At 38.0% G+C, this 18895-nt stretch overlaps 1 protein-coding gene across 1 annotated transcript in view; it reads right to left on the minus strand.

Moving 5' to 3' along the window:
- Positions 1-7681: 7681 nt before the first annotated feature.
- Positions 7682-18895, minus strand: part of LOC121314930 (V-type proton ATPase subunit C 1-A) — a 31437-nt gene continuing 20223 nt past the window's right edge. Inside the window, exons 8-13 of the mRNA XM_041248699.1 lie at positions 18532-18600; positions 18140-18232; positions 17856-17949; positions 13990-14087; positions 10694-10820; positions 7682-8323 (exon numbers count right to left, since the gene is read on the minus strand). Coding sequence (XP_041104633.1) covers positions 8228-8323; positions 10694-10820; positions 13990-14087; positions 17856-17949; positions 18140-18232; positions 18532-18600 — 577 coding nt within the window. The 3' untranslated portion in view covers positions 7682-8227. The remainder of the gene's footprint in view (positions 8324-10693; positions 10821-13989; positions 14088-17855; positions 17950-18139; positions 18233-18531; positions 18601-18895) is intronic.

Consider the following 18895-nt stretch of genomic DNA (forward strand, 5'->3'; position numbering starts at 1 on the left):
GCTTGTGTTTTAGTTTGTTTGGCTTTTTTTGTGTGTTTTTAAAAACCTTTTTATTGTGCATTTGTATAGATTAATTCACATAAAACAGTTCTGTAAAAGATAAGCAACCACACGTATTTAATAACTTGGAGTTTAAAAAGGTATTCAAAGTAAACTTTGATATGGCCAAGTTTTTTTCATTCATACTTTAGAACAGAAGCAAATATGCATGTCTGCAAACAGAAATTGTAACATTATTCAGCCTTAAAATAATGTACACTGATTGCACAGGGTCCAGAGTAATAGAGTGAATTGGGGAGGCATTGCTTTCAACCTTAATCTGGCTGGTCGTCTAGCAACTGCTCTACGTAATCAAATGTGAATGCTTTCAACTGAAGTGAAATACATTATTCTACACAAGGATAATGACACATCTGTCCTTCATTCTGCTATGAAGCCGCACTACAGAGCAGCACTTATTATTGGAATGAAAATTATCCATCTGGGGTTATGGTGGCTGAATGCCTTAATGATTTTCAACTGTTTTGTAGGAAGCATGCGGACAAACAAGATTTTTCCAGAGTATCAATGTATGTTTAGATATAACTCATGGTAGAATAGGTAAGAAACAGAAAATAGCACATAGACTCAAGTGCATATCTTTACTGAGGTTCTTATTAACATTTATATAATTATTACCACCCGGCTGTGCACAGGTAATGGCATTCAAAAGCAGTTATCAAACAAACAGGTGTACAATCTACTACCCTGCAATGAGGTACTTTGCTTGTGCATTTATGTTTTTCAGTCTACTGCTTCAGAAACAGTTTCTCTAACTTCTGAAAACCTATGGTGTATTTTTGTATAGTAATCCAAACTATTTTTCAATATGCAATAAATATTGATTTAGATAATCATTTTTCTTAGCCAATTTAAATGCCCAACATGAATGTTGCCTCATATGCAGGGATCCCCCCCCCCCCCCCCCCCCCCCCCCCCCCCATACATATTAATTATTAATATTAGGTGGCATCATGTAGCAAAAATGTAGTTTGTTTCTGTTTTTTTTTTTTTTCAAAATATAGTAATGGATATGGTAGGGCTGGATCCTGGAATAAAGTCATTCATTGAGATGAAGTTTCAAGTTGTGTTGGGGAATGACAATGTCTTTAAGATGGCTCCTTATGTAAATCTCATAAGCTTTTTATGCCATGTGCTGGAATGTTTCACTGAGCAGCTGTGGTTGCAGCTCCAATCCTGAAGGAACGGCACAAACAGTTTGATGAAGAAAGGCCATCTTTTGGAGAAGATCTTGGAGTCTTGCAGAAAACCAGGATCTGGAGACCGGCAGGTTCTGCGCAGTTAGAAACAACGGGTCCTAAGGCACAGATTCGGTTCTGGAGGCCAGATATCTCAGTATGGAAGCATGGGGACAGAAAAATAGAATTACTGCGAACAATGCCCCCAGTTTCTCCTTCCCTTAATATATCACATTTACTTTGTTTAAAAATAAAAGGAGACACCCCTTGAACTGTAGCAGGACTGCAACAGGTAGCTAGATGGAGCAGAAAAGGACAAATACAGTAGTACAATATTTTATGAGCTTTGAATGTATGAAATATGTGACTTGAGATTGAAGTTTAAGGTCTATATAACTGCAGTAGGATGCCTCGATAGGTAACTAGAAGGAGCAGAAAGGGCAATTAATAAGATTAGTATGATATTTAACGTGTTTTAACTGTACAGAATACATGATGGAGAGGTCTGATGATGGTTTTGGTGGTGATGTTGTCATGCCAGAGGAGCCCACAGTAGCAGAGACGATGTTGTTTCTAGAAGGACATTCTTGAAAGGGGAGAAGCATCCATAGTGTAGTGTATTGACAGGACTCCACGTCTCCTTTGTGATGGGTGGTTAGAAGATGAAGGTTGGAGCAGATTCTTGAATGGCCGGCAGTGCTATTTGTGAATTGAATAGATTTGAGATGGTTCGTTGATCTGGAGGATTGGTGAGTAAGTGAAGGCTTATGGAGCACCATTTGTGCCAAAACTATCCGGCCATTAGTTTGTCAATTTGTTTGTCAATTAGTTTGTTAATTTGTGAATTAGTGAATTTGTTTATCAATTTGCTTGTCAATTTGTGAATTGGTTTATTTGCCCCGCAATTCGTAACATTACAACATAAAACATTATCAAGACACAGCAATATAGTACAGTAAACAAACTACCAGATTATTTTTTTTAAACATGGTGAAAACCAGCAACATTTTGTATGCCTGCATTGACTCTCCATAGAATTTTTTGCCTAACTCTATACCATAATGCTTTGCGCACAGTGAGACAGAAGTCTCCACTGAAAATCAGTGGAGTCGAGTTTCTTGTTAAACAGAATATCTTTTGAAATGCCCTTCTAAATATTATTGGCTGAAGCAGTTTTAAGTGAGGCTGGATTTTCATTGATTAAAATATTAGTGTGTGCTCCCATTGGCTAGAAGGGTTGCAGTGTTTTCGGCACATTTCGAGATTGACAGTTGGAAGTTTGTCTGGTTGATAGGAAGTTTGTCTGTTTGATTGGAAATTTGCAGGTCAGTACAGCCTTTCGTATTACTCAATTGACAAATTAATTAATTCATTATTAGATGGATTAACAAATACGTTTATGAATTACTGTATGAACTGACAAATTTATGGACGAATTGCTGGACAACTTGACTAATTCACAAATTGACAAACAAATTGATAAACAAATTGACAAATTCACGAATTGACAAACAAATTGACAAAGTGACGGCCGGATAGTTTTGGCACAAATGGCGCTCCATAAAGGCTATGGCAGAGCTCCCTCTGGCTGGGCCTCCACTAACGATCGTAAACTGGGGATGAGGACATGATGTATTGAATCTCCAGTTCCCTATGAGCATGGATTGATAGAATCCGACAGACCGAAATGTCATAAAAATATGATTTGCTGAGTCTTGTTAAAGCGGAAAACCTGCATTGGAAAAATTGTATAAACTTCAATTTATTTTATGACCCTCATTTGCGAAAGGTTAATTAAAATGTGTTTTCTGTTGGTTAAAGTCTATGGAGGATATTTCTGTTGCACTAAGAGATGTGCAGCATGTTTTGTGTGCTGTGTGCATCATTAAATTACAGCTGCAGTCAACATTATTATTTTTCATATTAAAAAAATAGGGTATTACAATTCTATTGCCATCAGAGCTGACATTCTACCGAGGTAAAACTTAGGTTTCAAGCTTTTGTATTTTGTACTTTACCAGAATTTTTACATGGGCACCAGCATTGATAATTAAAGAACTGAGGACAAGACCTCGGTGTCCTCATAACTAGTTACAGCCATGATTGCCACATGGAGAATTTAAAGCACATCAAAAACAATATTAAAGCTCTCTATTCCAGTGTTAAGGCAAATAAAACTGTTGGTTTATTTTAGAGTTTCATTAATACCAGACTTTGTTTTCAGTATCTATTTTGAACCATTTTATAATCTTTTAATAAATGTTTATCCAAGGTTTTTAAGTTATTTGTTGGCATAGCACTGGATGACTCAGAAAAGGTTACAAATCATCATTCTAGTCTTGCCAACACTAATGCATCTCCGGAGCATGTTCTGACATGAGCAGCACTATAAAGGATATTAAGGGGCAGATGTGAAGAAATTTGCACTTTGTCATCATTACTACATTAAAATGATATTCAAATGTATTCAAATGAAGAAAAGACCATGGAATTGGGCAGGATCTGGATACTAAGCGGGCACAAACATTATAATGTGATGTAAGGATTTTGCCTTGCACTTAAGCAATTGCTGACCCTCCAAAAACTTTACACCTCTTCTTACAAGGTGCAAATCATTGTAGAAGCGAGTAACTAAGAGCTGTATAAAAGCACACACCTGCATAGACCTGTCATTGGCTTCAGGATGGCTGCTGTGGCACACTTCTTGATGTGGCGACACTTGGCTCTTGTTGAGGAGAGACACATTCAGAGGAGAAGGGCAAGATGTAGAAGACCCCTCATATTCAATCCCAGGGTCACTTTGTTTGGTATGCAAGAGGATGCGGTGCTATAGCTAATTTGAGGGATGAGTTTGACCCCTGTGTCAGTCTAGGGACTGCACTACTTAGCCTCTCGTTCCTTTCAGACCACAGTTGGAATGTCTGGAGGGATAGCCCAATCTACCTTTTCCAGCATGTTAGGCACATTTCTGGATGTCATGCTGAAAAGGGCTGGCCAATACATATCATTTCCTAAGGATACCAGCATAACTGATGTTGACTGAGGTTTTTCCAAACAACTCTGTTTCATGCTGAGTGACCTCAGCAATAAGGACTCTCAGAAAGTTTATTTTCTGTGCACCAAGAGCACTTTGCCACCCTTCCTCTGATGTATTTTTTTGTTTGGTTTGTATTTTCGTGTTCCACAATGTCATCCAGTGCCTACTGCTCTCTGTACTCCTAACTCCATCACCTCTGGGAGGCTCATTTTGACCCTAATTATAAGAACATAAGAACATAAGAAAGTTTACAAACGAGAGGAGGCCATTCGGCCCATCTTGCTCGTTTGGTTGTTAGTAGCTTATTGATCCCAAAATCTCATCAAGCAGCTTCTTGAAGGATCCCAGGGTGTCAGCTTCAACAACATTACTGGGGAGTTGATTCCAGACCCTCACAATTCTCTGTGTAAAAAAGTGTCTCCTATTTTCTGTTCTGAATGCCCCTTTTTCTAAACTCCCTTTGTGACCCCTGGTCCTTATTTCTTTTTTCAGGCTGAAAAAGTCCCTTGGGTCGACACTATCAATACCTTTTAGAATTTTGAATGCTTGAATTAAGTCACCACGTAGTCTTCTTTGTTCAAGACTGAACAGATTCAATTCTTTTAGCCTGTCTGCATATGACATGCCTTTTAAGCCCAGAATAATTCTGGTCGCTCTTCTTTGCACTCTTTCTAGAGCAGCAATATCTTTTTTATAGTGAGGTGACCAGAACTGCACACAATATTCAAGATGAGGTCTTACTAGTGCATTGTACAGTTTTAACATTACTTCCCTTGATTTAAATTCAACACTTTTCACAATGTATCCGATTTATCATAATTGCGGATCATTATTTGTGTGTGTTGAGTAATTTGCATTACTCTTTTACATAGGGCACAGTGCAAAATAATTGCCTGGCTGCAATTTGAATTTTGCATCTGCAATTATTTGCACTGCGCCTATACTTGCATCTACCCCTAAGTGTATCTGCCCACTTGCTGGTAACTGTTCTTTATGAGGATATTGACTGCCAAAGCTGTATGCAGCCTGCATACTTTGCAGTGTCTGCTCCTGTAATTTAGGAAATCTAAAGAAACAAATTAACAAATGCCTATATATATATATATATATATATATATATATATATATATATATATATATATATTTACGGATATATATATATAATATTACATGCAAATGCATATTACAATGAATTGTAAGTTAATTTAGTAGAGAGTTATAAAAGTTTGATAAAATGAATCATTTGGTTACTTTTTTAGCAAAGCGCCTGTTCATTAATTTGTTTTAAAAAATGCAATTTTGTGAAGAAATGCAATGCTAAAGGAGGAAACAGGAACATTTCTGCAGTTCCAGGACACATGTATGCCATGTTTATACCCAGTCCATTTCAAAACCAAATTAATATTTAGAAATCCTTATCTCAAATGAAGTGAAAGATAACTGGTTTGGATAAAGTACTGGTGTGAGTTTGTACTGTACATAAAAGCCTTCAAACTCAGATTTGAAGACAACTAAAATGACTAATGCTAATGATTAAATGTAACATTTTAATTAGGAAAACAGATGTCCCTAAGTCTATAAGCAGCTCCAGGAAAAGTGCTGTATTTAATGTCCATGCTGAAAACAATTTTGTAAGAATGTGTGACAGAGTGCGAATGAATCCTAGTCAACAATCTCCCTTCCGACCTGTGAGGGCGCTGTAATGGATGGTTTGGCAGTTCATTCCAATGTCCGTCGGAAGCCAGATATCCAGGAAGTAGGAGATGTGTCAGTCACGGTTTGGAGAATACGTGATTGGCCACGTCACCGAAAGAGGGCCTGACTGAGGGTATTTAGGGGAAGTGGCCCAGCGATCTGTACCTTTACAGTAAGGACCCGTGGGTAAACAGATGTAATTAATAATCGTGAATGTTGTCAGATTTTGTTTGTTTGTCTGTCTGTTTCTGTTTGTTCTTGATGGACGGCTAACACAATCTGGGAGCTGTCACTTAAGGCCAGCACCCAACCTGGACTTCACTGCACTCGTGTTCACTAATAAATTGTATTGCACCACTTGCACTTCAGCACTCACTGTGGACTTTGTGTTTTGTGTGTGTTTATACTGTGTTTGTTATTTTGGGGCTAAACCCTGCTGTTATTTCACTGAGCAATACACATTGTTGTGCATTGCAAGTCCTCCTTTATTATTGTTGTTGTCAAGTGGATTATAAATAAACATCATTTCACCAGTACTTTGCTGTTTGTCGTTGTATTGAGCATTGCTTCACCTGTACAACTGTGCACTACTTACCACTTTGACACAGGATGAAATAATGTTTTGGCAAAAACTGGACCATCTGTCCAGACATTCATCATAGCACAAGGTTTGTATTTTGGGAACACAGCCCATTGGTGCCTGTATTGAGAGATAGCCTGTGTGCAATGGTCAGGAAAATATATTTAATTAAAAGGGCTTTTGTATTCCCTGTGTTTTTCAAAGCACAACATGCAACAATTCAGTGAAAGTGTATCAGTTGTGACAAATTGATAATAAACATGCACACAGAGAACACTTCGATAATTGCACGTACACATTTTGTGATTTGTATATATCACCTTTTATTTGTGCATTAAACATACTATCATGTGTATCCACCTTAAGTAATGTAATGACACATTTGAATTGTTGATTTCAGAGTCTCTTATGTGCTGCCATTACTTAATAAATGTCAATATAAATGTCAATTTATATAACAATATAGCTTTACTTGTGTAGTTAGTCTGTTGTGCACATTTTCTTGCAAATTGACAAATGATGGAACATTATCACAAACAAAACGGCTCTGACCTAAAAACCTTGCAGGCAAAAATATAAAATTGCCCAAAACCATATTATACGTGCTTTGTTATTTTAGTCTGTTGCATCGCCCATTTTTGTTGTTATAAAAAAATGACATGAAACATTTGCAATGTAACCTTGCTGCCCTCTTGTGGTGGATTAAAGAAGCCACTGGGAACTCTTCCACAGTTTGCAGCAGCAGTGAAATATTGCTGTTTCATAGATTCTTGTTTCTGCAGCCTTATTTAATGAGAGGCCTACTGCTTTCCAAACTGCCAGTGCCAAAAAATTAGAGGGCGGAAGAAAGACAAAACTGTACACCTCTCCAGACAACCTGCAGAAGGAATTTGTGTGGAGGTATTTTGGCAATTAATCTCACAAGTAATTCCTAGTTATTCACAATTAATTCTTGTGCAGTAATGTGTAACAACAGCAGGTCTGATATGCAGCAATCAGCTTACCGTCTAACAGAATAAACAGAAGTTCCACTCATCAAAAATCTTTCTACTGTACTTTAACATTGTTTTTAATCTAGCGGCATGTTTATTATCCAGAATTCAATAAAGAAACCACAACAGCCAGATGTTGCACAGTTTTGATATTTACTTTATTATGATCCATTGATTTGATAGTGCTTACATATTGTTCTCTTTAAAACACCAAATATACACACTTTGCACGACCGCACACACACACACACGTGCTGCTGTTTCAAAACACGATTCATTGTTAAAGATTAACACTTCTAGGATGTACCAGATACACCTAAATTAAAATGAAAAAAGCACTAATTCCCCTCACATAAACCAGGCCAATATGGACAGCAATGACAGATGCAGCTACTGCACAGCACTATACAGATAAGGAATGAGTTTCATTTTATTTGTCCATAAATCCAGATTATATACAGAGCACACACTTAAATACACAGACAAAAATAAAAACACAATGTAAAACTACACTCCTCATTGATCAGGAACTTGGAACCTGGAACAGGGAGGGAAACAGTTCACCTAATTACAAGGGCAAGGGTGCAAGCATGGATACATCCACCACTAAAAGTATTAAAGATATCAAGGTCATCTGTTTTCTACACTAAAACAACTAGAAAGGGAATGTGAATGGAGTTATTCTCTATTTAAAGTCCAGCAGATTGCAGTCAATCTTGTAGTAGACATATGGATAATACTCTTGCTGGCTAAGATTCAGACCAGGGATGTCCATAGCAACCTGTTCAAATATCAAAACACAAAAAGGAGATTAAGCAAACACATAGCATGTAAGAAAGCATAGAAATATATGACTAATATTTGGTCAATAGTGAATCCCCATTGATCAAGACTATAGTACAATTTCAAAGAAAAAGATTGTGGTTTTGAAATATCCCAACTTACAAACAAAAACAAGTTTAATTAAAACGTGGAAACCAGCTTCAATTGATTGACCTAAATCTTACCTATTAGTGTATCTAAGTTATTATTATTCTGACAGACCCTTTAGTTAATTCTCAGGAAATAATGAGCTATTACCATTTTCAGATATTCTTCTTTGTATGAACCCACAGAGCAGCTGGAACAAATCTTCATGTCTCTAAACCCAGTGTCAATGCTACTAAATGCATTGCCTTTATATTGTGTACTCAATGAAATGAAAGGCATACCTTATCAATTTTCAAAGTTATTACATTTCTTATCTCAGTTTAAAATGGGCAGTGTTCCAAACATACCCCATCATTAGGTCTCACAAAGTATCTCCTTTTTATATCTCAATACAAAGACTCTGGGAAGTCAATTCATGGAGCTGAATTCCCAGGTGCAGACAGTCACTACTGTAAAGACTGCTTCAAAATAAGACAAGTTCAGCTTCACAACCTTTCTGGTCAAACCGGACCAACAACAAGACTGCTGGATGGAATTAACTGATGACGCAATATTCGCTTAGGCTGAAATAAGGTTTAGGTGTGACCCAAAAAAGCACCAGATCTTCTCTACACTCTTGGAAGTGTGATCTGTACGTGTGCCCTAAATGTGAAAAGCAGCAGGTCTCTGCCCCCTAGGGTGGGGGTCATTCTAAAAATAAAATAATTATAGTAATAATAAAACATTTCTAAATAACATTTCATACACGTCTAAATGTGAATTTTACAAACTCAAATTATTTTCTTGGTGTGATTTGGTGTTTAAGAATCTGACAGTTCTGTTCCCGCCACATTGCACCCTTGTTCAGTACATAATGTATCAGTTTGTGGTGCAAGAAAATAGACATAGCGATTGTGCAGGTGCATCATCACCTAAAAATCAAAAACAAGTTCAGAAACATCAAGAAAGTTGCTTGGAAATTGGATTTACCATTGATGGCACAGCACAGTGTTTTGCCTGTGGTGGTGTACAGGCTAATGTTAGACTGTTTATTAAAAACAGAAGTGCAGCTGTAGAAATGCGTATTTTTAAAAGTTTGTAGCGATTTCAATAATATTTTCTCCAGAGACACTAGTGTCAAATTCATCCAATTTTAAGAATGGGTGCCGTTAACAGGATGATCTATTTTACAAGAGGTGCCAGGCAGGCGAGTTTGTTTTGTTTAGATTTTTTGAACACTGAAATAAGGGTTGGGTAGGGCTGGGTATCGGCAGTCTTTACGATACAATACGTATCATGATACAAGGCTCACAATACGATCCGTATCACGATACAGTAAATGAAGCATGCAAAACATTAAAACAATCACACGATTGTCTCATTTGCTTGTGCAAGTGTTTGCAATAACACTGGTAAAGCACTTTTGGTCAAATAAGCTTCACTGCCTGTTTTGCTTTTGTTTCCTGTTTATTCTTTAAGACAAAATTACAAATCAGGGCTCCATACAAAGTGTTTGCCTTAGGCTTCAGCCCAAAACAAATTGGTCACCAAATTCAATTGCTGGGTGCCACTTCAGGAGAAAGTAATGCTTCGTTTCCACTGTGGGCCAGGGCTGGTGCTGGCCTGCCAACAGACATGCGTTTCTGGGAAAATTATAATCTGGGACCTGGTCCAACATAGGACTGCAAAGGGTTAAAGTGGGGTGTGATTCAAGAAAGATTTGGTGTAAATAAATATTTAGTTATTGTATTCAGAGTACATAAGGTGAGCAGATAGTTAATTTACAACACTGTGTGTGGGAACTAAAGAATAGACAAATTAAATGTACCAACAAAAAAATAAAAATAACTAGTCACTGCAGCATCTTATTGTAATTGTCAATGCTGATTAAAAATATACATTTACTTTAGATTTGACTGACAGTGCTTCAAAGGTTGACTCAATTGCTTTTTTGTTTTTTTTTGATGGAAAGACGTTTAAACAATATTTCAAAGCTGTTCCAACATGGGCATCCAAACGGGCAAGCTTCAGACACGTTCCCAGGATGCAGAGCTGCACAGGTGCCACAGCTTTTCTTTTGCATGCTCATGACATCTGACCGGAATTTCCTTTCTCCGTCACATGTGGATTATTCATCATCAACACAAGTACAGAAAGCCCCTTGCTAGCATTTTGTCCGTTTGAGCGAAAACAAAAAAAATGTTCTCTTTATGTTCTAAAGTTCAACCAGAATGACACTTACATCAATGATGCCCGTTGCGCTGCTATCAAGGTGCTTGTACAAATCATACAAAACCTCTCTCAGCTTCTTCATGTTTTTTTTATTGGGCTGCAACAGCATTGCCTGAAAATTTACTGGCAACCCATACCTGAAAAAAAAGAAAAGAAAATGAATATAAAATAAATAACATTGCAACAACTGGTTCTCACGTTATAACAGCTCATATAATCCCATGTTTCAAGCAAGTATATGTCACATGTGTGATATATCAGAACTCCAGAAGAGTACTTCTGGGCTATACCTAAAAGAACCATTTATTTCACTTTACAGACGTCATAACAAAAAAGATTATGGCCATTTACAAATAGCCAGTAGATTTTAAAAAAATTACTACCAAAAAAAGGTAATATAATAAACACATAAACTAAAAACCCTTACATATACACTGCCAGGGAAACCATGGCAAATGTTTTGTAAAACCAGTAGCAGAATATTTTAAAAGGCATTAAGGTCTCCCTAACCCTAGTTACATTCCCAAGCCAAGAAAAGTAATACTAAAAGGACAAGCAATCGCTGGCAATCTCTAGCGCAACATACTTCTGTGGAAAGCGGAGTTCTGCTGTGTGAAAGAACATTACCCCAGTGAAAGATCACAAAAGCATTCTAAAAAGGAGTGCCCTTAACACTCTTCTCTTGTGGAGAGGTTGACAGCAAGTTCAACAAGCATGTCTGTCACAATCACCTTCTGCCACAGCTGGAATTTCTAAATTAGAGCTATCCGGAACAAAACGTAAAATCACTACGACCTGTAATCAACTGCATACATATTCAAAAATGTGACACACATAGATACATGGGCAGATACCTTCATCACCCCAATTGAAGAAGCGCTTCTATAAGCTATACAGATGGAGGGCAGCCAGACAAACAGTCATGCGTAAACAAACACCATGGGCTGGAATCCAAATACCCTCAAGAATAGTTGTGAAGAAATGTATAATATGTTTCTTTAAAAATGAACAAATCTTTAACAGAAAATGTCATGGAACAGAAATAATTAGATCACTGTGATGCATGCCTTGTTTCTATCTGTCACTGAGCTTGAAATCAATTCTGTGTTTCCATCCGCAGCTGAGAGATTCCCACTGTGTCACTGTACATTTCTGTGATTTGAGGAGAACTGCTGATGGAAACAGTGGCAGTCCAAACTCAATTAAGTCCAAACTTGTTCAACTCACACTGGCAGATAGACACAAGCTACCAATTGTAACTCAACAACCTGTTTACCATTGCAACTGAATGAATATCTGATCATCTGGCCGTTTGATTTAGAATTCACTGTCCCTCTTTCTACTCCAAAACGTACAGTCAACTTTCGAAACTGACGCTCTGTTGATCACGTTAAGTTCTCTGAATCTGTTCCTTCCTCACTCTCTGTCTTTCCTATTCCTAATACATTGGATGAGAAGGTGCAGTCTTTCAACAGCTCCTTAGTTAATACCTTAGACTCCCTGGCCCCAGTCAAGAAAGACTAGGTATGTCTCCTACACCCGCCGTGAGCCATGGTATACCATGGAGCTGCACTCTCTTAAGGCTGGCTGTTGTAAAATTGAGCGTAAATGGCAGGATTCTGCTCTTACTGTCCATCTATACTCCTGGAAGGAATCTCTGGTTGAATACAGGGCTGCTTTGGCAGCTGCCAGATCGAGCTATTTTTCAAATATTATTTCTAATAATCAAGATAATACTAGACACTTGTTCTCTACTATTGATAGATTGTTAAAGCTTAACTGTCCCTCCACATTACCTGCTTCACATCAGCTATGCAATAGTTTCCTAGAGTTTTTTAAGTCTAAGATTGACAATATCCGCCTTCATACTAGTACCTCTTCTCAGACTCCTCCTGCACAGTCTCTCGGTCTGTCTGGCTTTGTGGGGTCCTCTCTATCCTGTTTTACACCTCTCACTCTTAATTCTCTTACAGACCTGGCACTTCGTATGAAAGCCACCTGTTGCCTGTTGGATCCTATCCCCTCTGTTCTTTTTCAGACCTGTTTTGAGCTGCTCTGCCCCTTGGTGTTAATTACTATAAATGAGTCCCTGAGTTCTGGTGTGGTTCTGGTTGCTTTTAAAACTGCTGCAGTAACGTCTGTGCCTAAAAAAACCTAATATGGCCTTGGATAATCTTAATAATTTTCGCCCCATTTCAAATTTGCCCTTTCTAGCTAAGCTTCTAGAACAAGCTGTCACTAGGCAATTAAACCGGCATCTCATTACTAACAATCTTTTTGAACCCTTTCAATCTGGCTTCCGGCATCTTCATAGCACTGAGACTGCCCTGGTCAAAGTCACTAATGATCTGTTAATGGCTGCTGACTCAGGTGCTTTATCAATTTGAATCCTCTTGGATCTTAGTGCGGCATTTGACACTGTAAATCACGAGATCCTACTTGATAGATTAGAGAGTTTATTTGGTCTCTCTGGCACTGCCCTTAACTGGTTTTCATATCTAACAGAACGTCAATAATTTATCTCCCTGAGTGGGTTTAGTTCTGAGGTTGGGCCAGTAATTTCTGGTGTCCCGCAAGGTTCTATTCTCGGCCCCGTTATTGTTTCCCCTCGGCAACATTTTAAGGTCTCATGGCATACACTATTTTCATCATTTTTACGCAGACGATACTCAAATCTATATAAATTCTAAGCCTGATATCAATGTTGCTGTCTCTGCCTTAACTGCCTGTATCTGTGATATAAAAAAAAAATTTACACCTTAACTGTGACAAGACTGAGGTAATGATGTTAGGTACTCCCTGCCTGCTGAGTAAAACCAGTACTTTAAATCTGTCTGTTGATGGAACAATGCTTGAGTTCAGATCTAAGATGAAAAATTTGGGTGTGATTTTCAAATTGCATGTGTTGAATACTATCAAGGTTTATTTTTTTCACCTCAGAAATATTGCCAGACTGCGTCCCATGCTTTCTCTACCTACCTTTTGTTTTCTCCAGGATCAATTACTGTAATGCCCTGCTCGCTGGGGTGTCTAATAGCATCCTCACTAAAATTCAATTCGTTCAAAATTCTGCAGCCAGAATTTTGTCTTGGTCCCGCTCAAGAGATTACATCACTCCTGTCTTGGAGGCCTTGCACTGGCTGCCTTTCAGGTTTAGAATTGATTTAAATTATTGCTAATATATATTGCTCTTCAAAATAAAATGAAATCGCTTGACACTACATTTAATGTCAAGGTAATCTCATGCAATCAATACAAATCTGCTAAATAACTGGAAATGTTAACAGCATGCTCATTTTTTTATACCTTAAGACAGACTCAACAAAAACCCTTAATGCTTTGATATGGATCCAGGCAATGAAAGCTTCACTGAAGTTGACTTTCAGCCATCGAACCAGGGGTCCCTGTGGAATGAAAAACATACAACATCGTTTTAATTAGTGCCATACTACATTGCGTGTTCAGTTTATCACAGGGTTTTGTTTAAAGTTAAATATACACATTGGACAACAGAAAATATGACTAATACTACAGACGCTAAATCTTGGAGATGAAATTGGCTGCGAAGATGATGTTTGCCTGTTAATAGAAAAGCCTTCACAGCTACAGCAGAGCTTTTTCTTTTATTGCTTGAGGCGAATCATGATTTAATTATTCTAAATGCAAACACATATTTCTAAAAAACAGAGACTACCTCTGGCACAGCATCCTGGCAACAATGATTGAATAATGCTCTTCTGCAAACAAATCAGCATTATTGTGTTTGCACATGCGGAAGGTCTTAAAACTTGAATATGAAATACAGTGGCTTGCGAAAGTATTGACCCCCCTTGGCATTTTTCCTATTTTGTTGCCTTACAACCTGGAATTAAAATTGATTTTTATTTGGATTTCATGTAATGGACATACACAAAATAGTCCGAATTGGTGAAGTAAAATTAAAAAAATAACTTGTTTCAAAAAATTCTAAAAAATAAATAACGGAAAAGTGGTGCGTGCATATGTATTCACCCCCTTTGCTATTAAGCCTCTAAATAAGATCTGGTGCAACCAATTACCTTCAGAAGTCACATAATTAGTTAAAAAAAGTCCACCTGTGTGCAATCTAAGTGTCACATGATCTCAGGATATATACACCTGTTCTGAAATGCCCCAGAGTCTGCAACACCACTAAGCAAGGGGCACCACCAAGCAAGCAGCACCATGAAGACCAAGGAGCTCTCCAAACAGGTCAGGGACAAAGTTGTGGAGAAGTACAGATCAGGGTTGGGTTATAAAAAAATATCCGAAACTTTGAACATCCCACGGAGCACCATTAAAGCCATTATTAAAAAAATGGAAAGAATACGGCACCACAACAAACCTGGCAAGAGACGGCCGCCCACCAAAACTCACAGACCAGGCAAGGGGGGCATTAATCAGAGAGGCAACAAAGAGACCAAAGATAACCCTGAAGGAGCTGCAGAGCTCCACAGCGGAGATTGGAGTATCTGTCCATAGGACCACTTTAAGCCGTACACTCCACAGAGCTGGGCTTTACGGAAGAGTGGCCAGAAAAAAGCCATTGCTTAAAGAAAAAAATAAGCAAACACGTTTGGTGTTCGCCAAAAGGCATGTGGGAGACTCCCCAAACATATGGAAGAAGGTACTCTGGTCAGATGAGACTAAAATTGAGCTTTTTGGCCATCAAGGAAAACGCTATGTCTGGCGCAAACCCAACACCTCTCATCACCCTGAGAACACCATCCCCACAGTGAAGCATGGTGGTGGCAGCATCATGCTGTGGGGATGTTTTTCATCGGCAGGGACTGGGAAACTGGTCAGAATTGAAGGAATGATGGATGGCACTAAATACAGGGAAATTCTTGAGGGAAACCTGTTTCAGTCTTCCAGAGATTTGAGACTGGGGCGGAGGTTCACCTTCCAGCAGGACAATGACCCTAAGCATACTGCTAAAGCAACACTCGAGTGGTTTAAGGGGAAACATTTAAATGTCTTGGAATGGCCTAGTCAAAGCCCAGACCTCAATCCAATTGAGAATCTGTGGTATGACTTAAAGATTGCTGTACACCAGCGGAACCCATCCAACTTGAAGGAGCTGGAGCAGGTTTGCCTTGAAGAATGGGCAAAAATCCCAGTGGCTAGATGTGCCAAGCTTATAGATACATACCCCAAGAGACTTGCAGCTGTAATTGCTGCAAAAGGTGGCTCTACAAAGTATTGAATTTGGGGGGGGGGGGGGGGGGTGAATACTTATGCACGCTCAAGTTTTCTGTTTTTTTGTCTTATTTCTTGTTTGTTTCACAATAAAAAATATTTTGCATCTTCAAAGTGGTAGGCATGTTGTGTAAATCAAATGATACAAACCCCCAAAAAATCAATTTTAATTCCAGGTTGTAAGGCAACAAAATAGTAAAAATGCCAAGGGGGGGGTCAATACTTTCACAAGCCACTGTAGTAAATACTTAAATATAAGTTACAGATGTTTGTCATGCTGAAGATACTGTAAACCATATAATAATAATAATAATAATTTTTCTATAGCGCCTTTCATAGTGGACCACCATCACAAAGCGCTTTACAAGATACGAGACTAGGGTGTGTGAACTATGCATCAGCTGCATGTCACTTACAAGAACGTCTCACCTGAAAGACAGAGCAAAAGGAGGTTAAGGGACTTGCTCAGGGTCACACAGTGAGTCAGTGGCTGAGCAGGGATTTGAACTGGGGACCTCCTGGTCAAGCCTGTTTCTTTAACCACTGGACCACACAGCCTTCTGTATATTACACACTCCTCCATATTACACACAACTGCATTTACAGGACATCTGCCTGAACTGGCCAAAGACATGGCACCAATTCTATATTGCAGCTGAGCTTATAAAGTATACTTCAGTTCTGAATTAACAACTGCAAAACAGAGATATGCAGTGAATGCTTCAGAGACTGTTTACAAAGAGAGTGTATATTGCCAGTGGATTGTTACAGACACCTGGTACTGGTTATAAAAACAGATTCACGCACTTAACCTAGAAGTTACTGCAGACCTGGGGGTTGTGAGGTGGCGTTCGATATTCTTACCAGTCATTTAAGATCACTCACTAATGGCGATTCCATGGAGCAATAATACACAAATACATTAAGTTTTCACACTAAATCGAATTCTAATCCCAAAATTTCAATATATGTTTCATACACCTAATTTACGTTTTAAGGATAAAAGTTGTTTGTAATGCTAATTGCTATGCATTGTATACTATGTGGCACCTTGTTTTGTTTACTTTTAATTAAAATAAATACCGTATTACTTCAATTTGGCGCTGCAGCATTTATTTTATTATATTAAAAATAAATTATATTATATATTATTATATATTTATATATTCTGTTGTTTGTAATTTGTCTGCAAGAGAAACGGAAACTAAATCTTCTCCTAGATAGTAAGCACATTATTTTTATTTGTATGGGATTGAGTACGGGAATTACAACTGAACTAAAAACAAAACAACAAAACCATCTATAAACACCACCTGCTGTTCTGTACATAGTTTATCTTGGATTTTCTTTCAGAACTGTACTTCCATAAAATAAAATGTGCTTACTATGTGTGTGTACATTAGTTTGTAATTTACATGCTAGATTGATGCTCCTGTCTCTTTGGGGGTGTTACATGTACATAGTCAGTGTTGCACGTTTATTTGTTTACTGTGTGTGTTTTTTTTAGTTAGGGGAGAAAATAATACCTTAATGTTTCTGTATTGATAGCTGCGTTTATTCGAGGGCAGCCCCTATTATAAAGCTGATATATGACAGCAGCGTCAATACGAGGGCGTCTTTAATTCGAGGGCGGCACCAAATAGAAGTAATACAGTATTTATAAGACAACAATCTTATAAAATTAGATACAACCTATGGTATGTGACCACATAGACAAGTATGGCACAACAAAAACACCTACCGTAGTCTAATACATTCCTGTTTTTACAAAAAAATGGTATCACTGTTTGTTATTTTAAATCAATGGTTTGTGAGAGATTATTAAAATCTCTCAAAAATAGGTATTAGCTGGCCTCTGACTACTGGCTTTTAGATATCACTGCTAAAGGAGAACCTGGATAAGGAGTGGATATTCATAGCAACTGTTCCATAGCAGCAATGTTTGAAATACTCACAAATTGTTTTTTCTTGTCAGTGGATAGCCGTGTCATTTCCTCTTTATCTGCTTTCATCTCCTCTTCATTATACTGGAAGTCCCGGACAGTGAACCTGCAATTTAAAAACAGAGATCTGCTAATCCAGCTGGTCTGTATTGCCCAACTCTCAATCAGTTCAGCGAGAAGTATATTTGAGTCATCCAGACACAATTTTCCAAGAAAAAGTGTAGCAAAACCAGTTTTTATTATTATTATTATTATTATTATTATTATATTATTATTATTATTATAACAGATCTTACTTGCATTCTCTGGCCTTGTGCCTAAAGTCATCCATTGCCTTTCTGAACAGAGTGACACTGAAGAGCCCACTTTCTTGATCTTCAAACAACAAACTAAAAAAAAATGGAGGGTTATCATGTGATCCAAGATGATAAACCACATTTAATAGTGAGAACCACCCTTAAAATTGTAAGTACCCCCCCCCCCCCCCCCCCCCCCCCCCCCCCCCCCCCAATTACACACAGGAAGCAGTTTTTGTTGATTTTGTAACACATTTTACATTGCCAGTTAAACATTTCTAAAAATACATTGCCAAAATAAGCAATGCCAAACATATGCAAGGTTAATTTATATTGTTTTTATTTTCACTCCTCACTTTCAATATGTGGTTAAAAACACATAAGCCACTTACTTGGTGGAGCGTGGAACCACCATTTCTGCCAGTGTTTCATAAGTTTTCTGCCATTCAGTATAATTTGTCCTGGGGGGAGCGTGGTTAAAAAAAGTATTAATATTTTAAATAAAACAGAACACATTTTTTCAGTCCAACGCAGAACACTGTAGAACGAGATAAGGTTCCTGTGCGTCGAAAAAGGCATGTTACCTGTAAAAATGGGGTGCAGTGTGTTTACTTAAGTTCATATATCTTGAATTATAGAACAACCAGACACTGCTCTCCCATAGTTTTCTATGGAGGTCAGGCATGCTTTTATAACTTAACGGAAACAAATACTCTAAAACAACTGATTGCTGATGAAACGCTTCACAGGGGCACT

Source organism: Polyodon spathula, chromosome 4, assembly GCF_017654505.1.
Source record: "Polyodon spathula isolate WHYD16114869_AA chromosome 4, ASM1765450v1, whole genome shotgun sequence".
NCBI lineage: Eukaryota > Metazoa > Chordata > Actinopteri > Acipenseriformes > Polyodontidae > Polyodon > Polyodon spathula.